Consider the following 15000-nt stretch of genomic DNA (forward strand, 5'->3'; position numbering starts at 1 on the left):
TCGATGATCTGCCTTATCTTGCCTCTGACTGACCAGCCTGTAATGTTTTGCCTTAATCTTAGCCAATTGTGACTCATACAAACACCAACCAATCATCTTACATTGTCTCTGTAGGTATGGATGTTCTCATTCATCGAGGTCATTGTATTTTCTCCATAATTCTTTTGGCCTGGATTCGCTGTCCCTTTCCTCTTTTTGTAGCTTGGCGCTTGGATGTAAGCTACCTAGCTACATGGGTCTCAAAGTCGCTAAACTACAGGAATCGTTACCCGTTCAAAAAGTAGCTAAGCTACCGCCAAGCTACTGGGAAATGTAGTAAAGTACGAAGCTTTGCTACATGTAACTTGTTACTGCCCATCAGTGCCTATTGGTACCTGCTGTTGTGTATTTGGGATCTGCGTAAGTCCTGGAAATGTAGGCATGGCAGAGATATTTATAAAAAAATCTTGCCTTCCTTCATACTTTTGCTAAACAATCCATTTGGAATTTGCCCCATTCATGATGTTGTTCCCATCGGTGACGTCAGTAGATTATCCATGTATGGTAAAGTTTTAACCAGAGTGCTTTGCGCCCGTCCGCTGTAGTCGAAGATATTCTTCTACTAGTTACTTGATGTTTTCACCTGATGAACAGAGGACTCAAACCTTCATAATTATATGTTTTTAAGATTTTTGTTTTTAGCACCATTGGAGATAAACCAAAATGTTAACTCAATTAAAACCCATTTAAAATTTACTAAGTACTACACAATTCCGGACAAAAATAAAGACAATTAAATACTGTTTGACCTCTGTCTGAAGCTCTTTGGCATCACTCCTCCAGCCATCACCTTGTCACAAGGCGCCGGGACGAGTTCATTTGACTGACACATGCCACTGCCGAATTTAGCAACTCATCTGCATATCAATTGAATTTTCCAAACTGATTCCTCTCACTATGCTAATCTGCATGGTATGGAAGTGTGTGAAATTCTGCATGGGTGTGTTGGCCGCATACTGTGTGTGTGTGTGTGTGTGTGTGTGTGTGTGTGTGTGTGTGTGTGTGTTTGTGTGTGTGTGTACGTGTGTGTGTGTGTGTTAGTGTATTTCTACCCTTCTTGAGACATTAACAAGGAAAAGTACCTTCCATATGAGGACCGGTGAACAAGTTAAGACATAAATCATGGTCCCATTACGGGAAACCATTGCATCTAATAGAGAATGTCTCATTTGCGCCCCTGGTGGTGAAATCTATCAAATTGGGGTGGTCCCAAAAAGGAGGGTTTTTTCAACTTGACAGAGTGTCGGTTTTAAAAGTGCTCCTCCTCTGGCCAACATATGAAATAACAAGTGTGTGTAAAAATTTGAAGTCCTCCCCTTCTGGCCAATATATGTAATAACAAATGTGTGTAAGAAATTGAAAGGCCCCCTCTTTGGCCAAAATTAAAAACAAAAATAAAATAAATATGTGCTCCCCCTCTGGCCAACATATGTTAAAAAAACAATTACAAAAAAAAAGAAACATTTTTTTAAATGAACTGTAAGCAGTCTTTTTCTCACAATGTGTCGACTTTTTCCTTACAGAATTTGGTAAAATTTGTCATATTCTTTCCTTTTCTGTAATATTGCAATATTTTCTCGTAAAATGTATCACTTTTTTATGTAAAATTATTTATTTTTAATGCAAAATGGTGACATTTGTCATATACAATTTAGACTTTTATCACAATATTGCCAATTGTTTGTTGTTCTTGTAAAATAGTGACATTTTTGGAGTATTGTGACTTTTGTCATAATTTGGCCAGGTAAAACTCTGATTATTATTTAACATTGCCAAAATGTTATTGTTCTCTTATAAAATGGTGACTTTTGTCGAGTAAAATTACGACTCTTTTTATATAATTGCCAACATTTTAAGCTTTTCTTGTAAAATTGCGACTTTTATTGAGTAAAATTCCAACTTTTATCATAATATTGCACAAATGTTTAGTTTTTCTTGCAAAATTTTGCCTGCGTTGAGTAAAATTCCGACTTTTATCATAATATTACAAAAATTCCAACTTTTTCTTGTGAAATTGTGACCTTTTTCTTGTGAAATTCCAACTATTTTTTTTACAACAAGCTTTTTTATATTTTCATAGAATGTATATATTATTATGTATATATAGTCTTTATATATCTAGAAAGGGTGGTCCTAAAGAGGGAGGCATTTTTCAGAAGTCTCAAGAAGGTAATAAATACAAGTGTGTGTGTGTGTGTGTGTGTGCGTGTGTGTGTGTTTGCGTGTGTGTGTGTGTGTGTGTGCGTGTGTGTGTGTGTGTGTGTGTGTGTGGGTTCATTTTTCCATCCTAGATGTGAAAAGGACAAAAAATTGTGTTCTGGCTGTTGGTGTGTGTGGCATGCAAGGAATATTGCTGTGTCAAAAACATTGTAACCACAACACAGAGTCGCAGTCTGATTTATGACACACACACACACACGCACACACACACACACACACACACACACACTGATCTGAGTTTGTGTTTCTCCTTGCGATGTACAACTGTTTGCACGCTGCCATTTTGGACACCCTCATATTTTATGTGGTTTCACATTCCATTGATTTGTGCTGCAAAATGGCAAAAACTAATTCCCCCCACAAAATGTTCCAAATCGACAATCGAAACTTAAAAGGAGTCCAAACAAATCACATTTCCATCCCAAACTCAAACTATCGTGACTCTACAGCAAAGTCGTCAATACACATAATATGTCATACTAATGAGTATATGTGACTGTTAGCAATGTTAGTATGACATCATTAGGAGTCACATGGTGTCAGGGCGCTCCTGCATGATCAAAACAAGCTCAGAGAAAGTTGTTGACCTCCATCATCACGATCATGGCTACACGATGCAATCCATCTGGTTGTCACTTTCTTACCCAGTCTGGCCCAGAAGAGCTCCATGTCCGATTCCCGAGAAGTAGCACAGGCACACTAACTTGCAAGGGAGCACAGCAGCAGGGAGGTGGCCGTGAGGAGGAGGGCAAACTCTACTGGCGATAGGGGGGTGGGGGCGGGGGGTGGTTAAGTGAAAGGACAGGAGGGAAAGAAATAAAAGAAAAAAACAAGGAAGGATGTTGTGCCTCCCCCTTTGCCTTCTGTTCTTCTCTTCCTCCTCCTGCAACACTTCCCTTGCTCTCTGTTCACCTCAAAGGTCTTTAATGAGATTGGCCTTAACAACAGGGCAACTATACAACGAAACCCCCAAAAAACGTCAAGAAATACCCCTGAAATCGAGTCAAACTGGGAAAAAAAACCCAATTAAAATAACTCTGACACAACTCTAAATATAAGCGACCTGCTTTTTTGGAAAAACGTTCATATAAGACAAACAATGTTGTTTGTTGCAATCAGGATAGTTAGACTTCTTAAAAGTGGCTCTAAGTCTATGAAAATATTGGCCTGGAAATTTTAAAAAAAGATAGCGGAAAACACAATTTATAAAATCAGGGATCCAAGAACAAAAGGGATAAAAACTAAACCAAATGAAATTCGGGAAGCCTTCAAACATTTTTATAAAACTTTATACTCTGAGGTCTCTAGTAGGAGCATAACTAAAACCGACAGCTTCCTGAATTCCCTGAATTTACCTATTTTAGATGAAAAACAAAATAAAACAATGTCTGCAGATATAACCGAAAATGAATTAAAAGTTGCCATTAGTAGGCTTAAATTAAGTAAATCGCCAGGATCAGACGGTTACACGGCAAAGTGGTATAAGGAATTTAAAAATGAATTAATACCTGTCTTACTCCCCACATTGAATTGGGTCTTAAAAAAGGCACAAACGCCACCTAGTTGGAGGGAGGCAATTATTTCAGCTATACCAAAAGAAGGCAAGGATAGAATCGAATGTGGATCTTACAGGCCAATATCGGTTCTCAATGTAGATTATAAACTATTTACTTCCATTATGGCCAAACGATTAGAAGATTTCTTACCTATGTTAATACATAATGATCAAACAGGTTTCATACATCAACGCCAAACACAAGACAATATAAGAAAGACACTACATATTATGGATCATATAAAAAGAAAAAACATCGAAGCAGTTGTTATAAGTGTGGATGCTGAAAAGGCCTTCGATTCGGTCAATTGGAATTTTCTTTACAGAGTTGTATACAAATTTGGCTTTCAGGATACAATCATTAAAACTATACAGGCATTATATAATAATCCTACTGCTAGGATTAAAGTCAATGGATACTTATCAAACAGTTTTACCCTAGAAAGGGGTTCTAGACAGGGATGTGCATGGTCACCATTACTCTTTGCATTGTATCTGGAACCATTAGTTCAGTCTATCAGACAAAACGAAGATATTAAGTGAATTAGGATTAAAGGAAGAGAATATAAATTGGCCTGCTATGCAGACGACATTTTGGTCTATCTTGGACACCCAACATACTCGCTCCCTATTTTAATGCAATCATTTGAAATGTATGGTCAATTATCAGGATATAAAATTAATATAGGTAAAACCCATCTACTCTCATATAATTATAACCCACCAGGGGAAATTAGAAGTAGTTACCCTCTGAAATGGCAAACAGACTCTTTTAAATATCTGGGCATTAGTTTGTCAAAAGATCTAACAAAATTATCAGAATACAATTATCTACCCATACATAAAAAAAATAAAAGATGATATAGCAAGGTGGAACTTAATTCCTTTTTTTAGCCTTAGTTCTAGAATTGATTCCATTAAAATGAATGTACTGCCGAGACTGCTATACCTGTTCCAAACCCTTCCAATAGAGATTAACCAAAACCAATTCAATGAATGGGACAAAATGCTATCAAGGTTTATATGGCAAAGTAAAAGGCCAAGAGTTCGTCTCAAAACTTTACAATTGATCAAACAAAAAGGAGGATGGGGTTTACCTTGCCTCCGATATTATTATTTTGCAGCCCAGATGAGAGCAGTGATATGCTGGTGCAACCCGTCATATGTTGCTCAATGGAAAATTATTGAAAAAGAAATGGCCTCCATCCCCATACAACCAATTCTGGCAGATAGCAATTTACAAGCCCACATAAATAACATTGATAATCCATGGGTGAAATGGACTCTTAAAGTGTGGAAAAAGATCATAAAGGAACACAAACCCAAGAGTGATATTGCAGTTCTTAAGTGGTGTGCCTGTGATACAGAGTTTGCACCTAATCAATTAGACTCAAGATTTAAGGACTGGGTATCTAAGGGTATAACAGCTTTATGTAGTGTAATGGAAAATAAAAAAATGCTTAGTTTTGAAACTATGAAAGGGACATATATATTAGAAAACCAAGATTTTCATCGATATCTGCAGTTGCGTCATTTTGTTAATATGAAGGTGAAAAGCGTTACAAAGACGAATATATGTTGGATTGAATTGTTTACAAAAGCTTACAATTCAGAAATTATTGATAAAACTGTTTCATGCTTGTATAAGTGTTTGTTGAATATGAAATTATACTCAACCTCATATATTAAAACAAAATGGGAGAAGGAAGGAGGGATAACTATATCGGAGGAAGAATGGACAATAATATGGAAATATCAATGGACTTGTACCAGCTTACCCAAGTGGAGGGAGTTTGGCTGGAAAAGTTTGATCAGATTTTTTATTACACCCTCTCAGAAGTCTCACTATGATAACTCCCCTGCCTGCTGGAGAAATTGTGGGAATTCAAACGTAAACCACTACCATGTTTTCTGGAACTGCTCTACCATAAAGGACTATTGGAAAGAGATACACCAAGCTTTACAGGATATTTTTAAACGAGAAATACCCCTTGAAACTAAAACTCGGTTTTTTGGACTTGCTCCTCAAGATTGGCTGAAGAAAGATAAATACTTAATGAATATCCTACTGGTGGCTTGTAAAAAGACCATCACTAGGAAATGGATCTCCCAGGAGAGCCCAACTTTGAAGCAATGGATGGAAACCACAATGGACATATATACAATGGAGAAGATAACTGCCTTTATTAATTGTAAATTGGAGAAATTTGCCTCAAATGGGTCAATTATGTCACGCCCCATAAGCCTGGCTTAAATCTTGGGAATTAGTGTACTGTTTAAAAAAAAAAAAGGTTACTCCCTATATGTGTATATATACATATGAGTATCTGTATATATTTTATTTTATTTTATTTATGTTCATTATTATTATCAATGTATTATTTATTCTTTGCTGATTTAATTGATGTATGTGTAGATACTACCTTGTTTTTGTTCATCTCTGTTTCTTTTTCTTTTTTTGGGGGGGTGGGTGGCAAACAAAAATACTTTTGACATTTAGGACAGACAACGGTTATGTGATGTATGTGAATATGATTTAGTAGATGGAAATGTTTGATGCTGGATGTCAATAAAAATAAAATGAAAAAAAAAAAAAAATTCCCGGAGGTGAAGCTTTAGTATGGATCAGAGCAGTCAAGCGAACATGGTTCCCGACCACTTGTCAACCGGCTGGTTTCGGTGAGAAAATTGTGTTAAAAAGTCGCCTCTTACCGGAGATCTTTTAAGTTTGCGCCGTCCTTGTATCTGCCGTGACTTCCCTCAGACACTGGCCTCAATACACCCGTGGACACACCCCTCCGACTATCAGGTACTGTTTAATCTCACTAAAACACTAGCAACACAATAGAAAGATAAGGGATTTCCCAGAATTATCCTAGTAAATGTGTCTAAAAACATCTGAATCCGTCCCAATGCAATCGCCTTTTTTTTAACTTCATTATTTTTTTTTTCCTAGTCCTTCGCTATCAATATCATCATCCACAAATTTTTCATCCTCGCTCAAATTAATGGGGAAATTGTCGTGCTGGAGGCTCCCATTATAAACAATGTAAGGACGTTTAGGAGCCCTCACCCTTGTGACGTTGTCGTCTGCAAATTCCGGTAAAGGCAAGGCTTTTTTATCAGCACCAAAAATTGCGAACTTTATCGTGGATGTTCTCTGCTAAATCCTTTCCGCAAAAATATGGCAATATCACGAAATGATCAAGTATGACACATAGAATAGACCTGCTATCCCCGATTATATAAAATCTCTTTTCAGTAGGCCTCTAAAGTTAGCATCGAAACGCATAAAGTGCCTGATCTACAAATATCCAAATTTGATGCACTATAAAAGTGTGTGTGCTATTAGTGGGCTTGTTGTGTGTGATCTGCTAAGACTGCGTGTGCAATTGACAACTGGTGCAGACGTCCTATTTAAATAAGGTTTTTGCGTGTAATACATGGCGGTCACCAAGGAGACACTCATTTACTGCACAATCATGTTATTATGTGCTGGCCTGTGGCGTTTTGCTATGATTTGAAGCATATAGCAAACATATATATATATATATACATATATATATACATATATGTATATATATATATATATATATATATATATACATATATATATACATATATGTATATATATATATATATATATATATATATATATATATATATATATATATATATATATATATATATATATATATATATATATATATATATATATATATATATATATATCCATCCATCCATTTCCTACCGCTTATTCCCTTTTGGGGTCGCGGGGGGCGCTGGCGCCTATCTCAGCTACAACCGGGCGGAAGGCGGGGTACACCCTGGACAAGTCGCCACCTCATCGCAGTATATATATATATATATATATATATATATATATATATATATATACTGTATATGTGTGTGGGTTTTATGAGCATTTTAGAAGTGCATCGACAACAGAACTCACTTTTTAGTATGCTAAATGTGCACTTACAGAAGATGCTAGCACTAACTGCGAGTGTGCCCTTGAATGTACCATCCATCCATCCATTTTCTATTGCTTGTCCCTTTGGTGCTGGACCCTATCCCAGCTGACTTTGGGAAGAAGGCGGGGTATACCCTTGAAAGTCGCCACTTGAAAACAGGGCCAACACAGATAGACAGACAACATTCCCACTCACATTCACACACTAGGAACCATTTAGTGTTGCCAATCAACCTATCCCCAGGTGCATGTCTTTGGAGGTGAGAGGAACCCGGCGTACCCAGAGGGAACCCACGCAGTCTCGGGAGAACATGCAAACACCACACAGAAAAACCCTGAGCCTGAGGATCGAACCCAGGACCTTCGTATTGTGACTCACATGTACTAACCCCTGTGCAATCTATATATTATAATATAAATATAAAGTCATAATAAATGCACAAATAAATGTTTTTAATCAGCCCCTTAAATAATCCAAAATTAGAAAATGATATTGCTGAATAGACAATATGCCTAATAGATGTTTTTTGTGACAGCCCATATATATTGACAAGCATACGTAAGACTGAGCTGCAGCGCGATCACATCATTTCTCACAGCCATTTTTGCGCAACTGCTAGACTACACACCTTTTCCAGACACACTAAATAAAGACACAAAACAGTGACTGCAGAACAATTTCAGCCTTGCTAGATCACAGTATGTGTACCAATTAATTTAATTTGCCTTTTTTTCCTTTTAGTATTCTGATGATTGTGGTTCTGATGGGGCTTCACGGTGGGAGAGGGGTTAGTGCGTCTGCCTCACAATACGAAGTTCCTGCAGTCCTGGGTTCAAATCCAGGCTCGGGAACTTTCTGTGTGGCGTTTGCATGTTCTCCCCGTGAATGCGTGGGTTCCCTCTGGGTACTCTGGCTTCCTACCACTTCCAAAGACATGCACCTGGGGATAGGTTGATTGGCAACACTAAATTGGCCCTAGTGTTTGAATGTGAGTGTGAATGTTGTCTGTCTATCTGTGTTGGCCCTGCGATGAGGTGGCGACTTGTCCAGGGTGTACCCCGCCTTCCGCCTGATTGTAGCTGAGATAGGCGCCAGCACCCCCCGTGACCCCAAAAGGGAAGAAGCGGTAGAAAATGGATGGATGGTTCTGATGATCCGTTAATATTCCGCGTATTCATCAAGACACACACAATAAATGGATTGCGCTCCTCCGTACACAATCAATCAATCAATCAATGTTTATTTATATAGCCCCAAATCACAAATGTCTCAAAGGACTGCACAAATCATTACGACTACAACATCCTCGGAAGAACCCACAAAAGGGCAAGGAAAACTCACACCCAGTGGGCAGAGAGAATTCACATCCAGTGGGACGCCAGTGACAATGCTGACTATGAGAAACCTTGGAGAGGACCTCAGATGTGGGCAACCCCCCCTCTCTAGGGGCCCGAAAGCAATGGATGTCGAGCGCGTCTAACATGATACTGTGAAAGTTCAATCCATAGTGGCTCCAACACAGCCGCGAGAGTTCAGTTCAAGCGGATCCAAGACAGCAGCGAGAGTCCCGTCCACAGGAAACCATCTCAAGCGGATCAGCAGCGTAGAGATGTCCCCAACCAATACAGGCGAGCGGTCCATCCTGGGTCCCGACGAGCGGTCCATCCTGTGTCTCGACTCTGGACAGCCAGTACTTCATCCATGGTCATCGGACCGGACCCCCTCCACAAGGGAGGGGGGGACATAGGAGAAAGAAAAGAAGCGGCAGATCAACTGGTCTAAAAAGGAGGTCTATTTAAAGGCTAGAGTATACAAATGAGTTTTAAGGTGAGACTTAAATGCTTCTACTGAGGTAGCATCTCGAACTGTTACCGGGAGGGCATTCCAGAGTACTGGAGCCCGAACGGAAACCGCTCTATAGCCCGCAGACTTTTTTTGGGCTCTATGAATCACTAATAAGCCGGAGTCTTTTGAACGCAGATTTCTTGCCGGGACATACGGTACAATACAATCGGCAAGATAGGCTGGAGCTAGACCGTGTAGTATTTTATACGTAAGTAGTAAAACCTTAAAGTCACATCTTAAGTGCACAGGAAGCCAGTGCAGGTGAGCCAGTACAGGCGTAATGTGATCAAACTTTCTTGTTCTTGTCAAAAGTCTAGCAGCCGCATTTTGTACCAACTGTAATCTTTTAATGCTAGACATGGGGAGACCCGAAAATAATACGTTACAGTAATCGAGACGTGACGTAACAAACGCATGGATAATGATCTCGGCGTCTTTAGTGGACAAAATGGAGCGAATTTTAGCGATATTACGGAGATGAAAGAAGGCCGTTTTAGTAACGCTTTTAATGTGTGACTCAAAGGAGAGATTTGGGTCGAAGATAATACCCAGATTTTTTACAGAGTCACCTTGTTTTATTATTTGGTTGTCAAATGTTAAAGTTGTATTATTAAATAGAGGTCGGTGTCTAGCAGGACCGATAATCAGCATTTCCGTTTTTTTTGGCATTAAGTTGCAAAAAGTTAGCGGACATCCATTGTTTAATTTCATTAAGACACGCTTCCAACTGACTACAGTCCGGCGTGTTGGTCAGCTTTAGGGGCATGTAGAGTTGGGTGTCATCAGCATAACAGTGAAAGCTAATACCGTATTTGCGTATGACGTCACCCAGCGGCAGCATGTAGATGCTGAAGAGTACAGGGCCAAGGACCGAACCCTGGGGAACTCCACACGTTGCCTTAACATAGTCCGAGGTCACATTGTTATGGGAGACGCACTGCATCCTATCAGTAAGATAAGAGTTAAACCAAGACAGGGCTGAGTCTGACATACCAATTCGTGTTTTGATACGCTCTAATAAAATATTATGATCGACGGTATCGAAAGCAGCGCTAAGATCGAGGAGCAGCAACATAGATGACGCATCAGAGTCCATCGTTAGCAATAGATCATTAGTCAATTTTGCAAGGGCTGTCTCAGTCGAGTGATATGCCCTGAAACCGGATTGAAAGGTTTCACATAGATTGTTAAACGCTAAGTGTTCATTTAGCTGCTCTGCAACAATTTTTTCGAGGATTTTCGAAATAAAGGGAAGGTGAGACACCGGTCGGTAGTTTACCATGAGGTCAGGATCGAGGTTAGGTCTTTTAAGGAGAGGATGAATAACCGCTTTTTTGAATGCAAGGGGAACAGTGCCCGAGGAAAGTGATAAGTTTATAATATTTAGCACTGATGGACATAATAATACAAAAAGCTCCTTGATAAGTTTCCCAGGAAGTGGGTCAAGTAAACATGTTGTTTGTTTTATTCCATTTAGACGTTGTAACAATTCTTCTAATGTTATTTCATCAAAACGAGAGAAACTATTTTGGATATTTGCAGTATCCGCCGTATATACAATCGTATCTGTGTTACTATAACCCAGTTGTAGCTGGGACGCATTGTCTTTAATCTCCTTTCTAATAAGTTCAATTTTCTTATTAAAGAACATCATAAAGTAATCTGCCGAATGGGTGGAGCTACTGGAAGGAGTCCCTTGTTGGGTTAGCAATGCTACTGTACTAAACAAAAATTTTGGATCGTTTTTATTAATGCGGATGAGATTTGAGTAATAATTAGTTTTAGCTAAGGTAAGCATGCGTTTATAAGTTATTAAACTATCACTCCATGCTTGATGGTGCACCTCAAGTTTAGTCGTGCGCCATTTGCGTTCCAGCTTTCTACATAATAATTTCTGAGCTCTAGTTTCTTCAGTAAACCATGGCGTACGCCTTTTTGGAGCCTTTTTTAACTTCAGCGGTGCTATACTATCAATGGTTTTGCGCAGGGCGTTGTTAAAGTTGTTAGTGAGGTTATCAATAGAGCCCACATACTTTGGGAACGGTGCCATTACCGAGGGCAGTAGGTCCGCAAGAGTCGTCGTTGTGGCAGCATTAATGTTGCGGCTGCTATAGCAGTTATTATTATTATTAGTTTGACGAACATGCGTATGAACTTCGAATTTTATAAGGTAATGATCGGACAATACTTTAGTATACGGGAGTATCGTAACTTTGGAAACGGTGATACCTCTGACGAGCACTAGGTCTATTGTATTACCGCTGCGATGCGTCGGTTCATTTATTATTTGTGTAAGACCACAGCTATCAATTATAGTCTGGAGCGCCACGCACGGTGGGTCCAATGGTGTATTCATATGGATATTAAAGTCCCCCATTATAATTATATTATCGGCGTGCGTCACTAGATCAGCAACAAACTCTGAGAATTCACTAATAAAGTCCGAATAGGGCCCTGGGGGCGGTAGATAACGGCCAGGCACAGAGGCAGAGGTGTGGCAGACTTCATAAAAAGCACCTCAAACGATTTATATTTATTATTTAAGTTAGGACTAAAGTTAAAGTTTTCGTTGTATATTAGTGCGACACCCCCTCCCCTTTTGAGGTGACGGGCAATATGCGCATTCGTATAGTTAGGAGGGGATGCCTCATTTATCGCAAAAAAGTCGTCTGGTTTAAGCCAGGTTTCGCTAAGACCGATGACGTTAAGGTTGTTGTCTCTAATGACCTCATTGACTAATAACGTTTTGGGAGACAAATATCTGATGTTTAGAAAGCCCATATTATAGGTAGTGGGCTGTTTTAAGGAGTTGTTGATAAAATTATCCATAGTAGCAATATTAATAATGTTGCGTTTATTATGCGCAGTGTACTTAAAATAATTACGACCATATCTAGGAATTGATATGACGGGAATTTTCAGATTGTCTACTTGGCGCGGCGATAAACTGAACGCATCATTATTTGCCACCTCAGTAGAACGCATGTCTAACTCTGACGTAGTCATAGACACAGTAGAAAAAACATTTTGTGAGTTGTGTATTATTCTACGAAAATTGCTATGTGTACAGGGATCGTCCAGCCTGGCGCTGGCTAGTTCTAGCTTAACTGACTCCATACCCAGGCTAGCAGGCTCTGTAATTGCCTGTGACCGGGCTTGCTCTAGTGCAGTTAGTCAAATGTGGCTCAATGCGAAGTCTATGTTCCGAGACAAGAGGATAGCGCCTTCCTGGTTAGGGTGAAGGCCGTCTCTCCTCAGCAAGCCAGGTTTGCCCCAGAAAGAGGGCCAATTATCAATAAACGTAAATCCCTGTTGTCTGCAGAAGCTATCCAGCCACTTGTTAAGAGAGACTAATCTGCTATATCTCTCATCATTGCCTCTCCCAGGCAGGGGGCCAGAGACAATTACTCGATGCCTGGACATCTTTCTGGCGAGATTACAAGCCCTGGCTATGTTTCTCTTTGTAATCTCTGATTGTCTCATCCTAACGTCATTGGAGCCAACGTGTATTACTATATTCGCATAACTAGTGGTGCGGTTAGCCTGCCGTACGTGTTTACTAGACCTGTTGCGAGTTAGCTCCCTAAGATTAGCTTCAATGTCAGGTGCTCTGCCCCCGGGAATACACTTAATTGTGGCTGGTTTGCTAAGCTTTATGTTTCGGGTGATGGAGTCCCCAATGACTAAAGTGTGGTGCCCGGTAGACTGGGGTGTAGGACTAGCTAAAGGGCTAAATCTATTATGCGTCTCAACCGGTACACCGTAGCTTGTAGGCCGGTTAGGGCTGCTACAAGCTGGGCTAGTTAGCTCGCTACAGCTAACGCTAGCAGATGTGTCCGCAACATCTAAAGTTACGAAATTACACTGCTCTAACTGGCGGACACGGCTCTCTAGCAAAGCCAACCTATCCATGAGTAAAGTGCACGAAGCGCAGGAAGCCATACTCACAGAAACTTTCCGTCGCCGAGTGGAGTGCCGAGTGGAGTGCCAGCTGTCTTCGGGAAGTGGTGGTCACGGTGGCGGGGGAGTTTAGTAGATCAGCTTTGCGTTTGCAATCAAGTTTGTACGTGTTTTAGTACATGCAAAACTTTAGTAGATCAGAGCAATATTGTTGCTTGCTAAGGCTTTGCTCTGGTTTGGACCAGTGGCCCGTGGGAAGTCCCAAGTTAATTTTTTTTTTTTTTTTAAATACATTTTTTTTTTTTTTTTTTTTTTGTGTGTTTGTTTTTTTTTCAATATGTCTTTTCTAATCAATTTTCAACCAATTGTTACTCTCTGTGTCTCCAAGCTGCTCAGGCAAATCATATTGTCTAAAAATGCATTTTCCTATCGATAACGTGACATAATCGCGCTCGGAATGTGTACATTTATATACAGCCCGGTCCCCTGCCGCGTTTCTTTAACCCAATGTGACCCTGGAGTCAAAAGATTTGGGGACCCCTGGTTTAGACCAAAAAAAGAAAAAAACTTGTATGTAAAGAAATGATTGGGCAGCCTCTATGTGTCATCATTTGTGACAAAACTCACATTTTCCAAAACAAAACATTCTTTATAAGTTTAATCATGCAGCACTTCTTAAAGAGAAAGCTCACAAAGTGTTTCACATGGTTATTCAGCGAAGCCATTTCGTGTGTCCTATCAGGGTTAAATGAAAAATATAACTGAAGGTCATTTGCATACATATGTCAGGATATCCCTTTAAAATTCCCAATGACATCGCAGAGTAGAAGCATGAACAGGGTAAAAAGGATAGGCCACAAAATTGAACCCTGGGGCACCACAGACTAACTAAATTAGTGCCAACAACCATAGAGAAAAATCTATCCGCCAAATATAATTCTAAGGAGGAGTTCTTAACAAAGAGGCTCAACTTTTCCACTTCACAGCTTTAGTCATATTTTTTGCGCTTAAGAAACTTTAGCTTCAGACTAGTTGATATTGCCAATACTGTCACAAGTGGTGGAACAGTGTAATAAAACTAGGGCTGGGCAATATGGCCTTTTATCAATATCTCTATATTTTTAAGCCACATCACGATACACGATATATATCTCAATATTTTTGCCTTAACCTTGAATGAACACTTGATACATATAATCACAGCAGTATGATGATTCTATGTAGCTACTTTAAAACATTCTTGTTCATATTGCATTAATATATTCTCATTTTAAACTTTCATGCAGAGAGGGAAACCACAAATAGGTCAATTTACCAAAACTGTATTTATTAAACAGTTATTAAGCAGTGGCACAAACATTCATGTCATTTCAAAACAGAAAATGCAAGATTGTCAGAGACATTTCAAAACAACCTATTAGTGCACTTTTGTGCATGATGTTACTAAGATGACATATGAAAACAACA

At 39.4% G+C, this 15000-nt stretch overlaps 1 protein-coding gene across 3 annotated transcripts in view; it reads right to left on the reverse strand.

The window, feature by feature from the left end:
- nhsl2 (NHS-like 2) overlaps positions 1 to 15000 on the reverse strand; it is a 139137-nt gene that overhangs the window by 74460 nt on the left and 49677 nt on the right. The window contains exon 1 of one of the 3 annotated variants that reach the window (XM_061913477.1): positions 2904 to 3013. The exons of the other annotated variants lie outside the window; for them this stretch is intronic. Coding sequence (XP_061769461.1) covers positions 2904 to 2928 — 25 coding nt within the window. The 5' untranslated portion in view covers positions 2929 to 3013. Of the gene's footprint in view, positions 1 to 2903; positions 3014 to 15000 lie in introns of those variants that run through there. 3 annotated transcript variants of the gene reach the window in all.

This window comes from Nerophis ophidion, linkage group LG10, assembly GCF_033978795.1.
Source record: "Nerophis ophidion isolate RoL-2023_Sa linkage group LG10, RoL_Noph_v1.0, whole genome shotgun sequence".
NCBI lineage: Eukaryota > Metazoa > Chordata > Actinopteri > Syngnathiformes > Syngnathidae > Nerophis > Nerophis ophidion.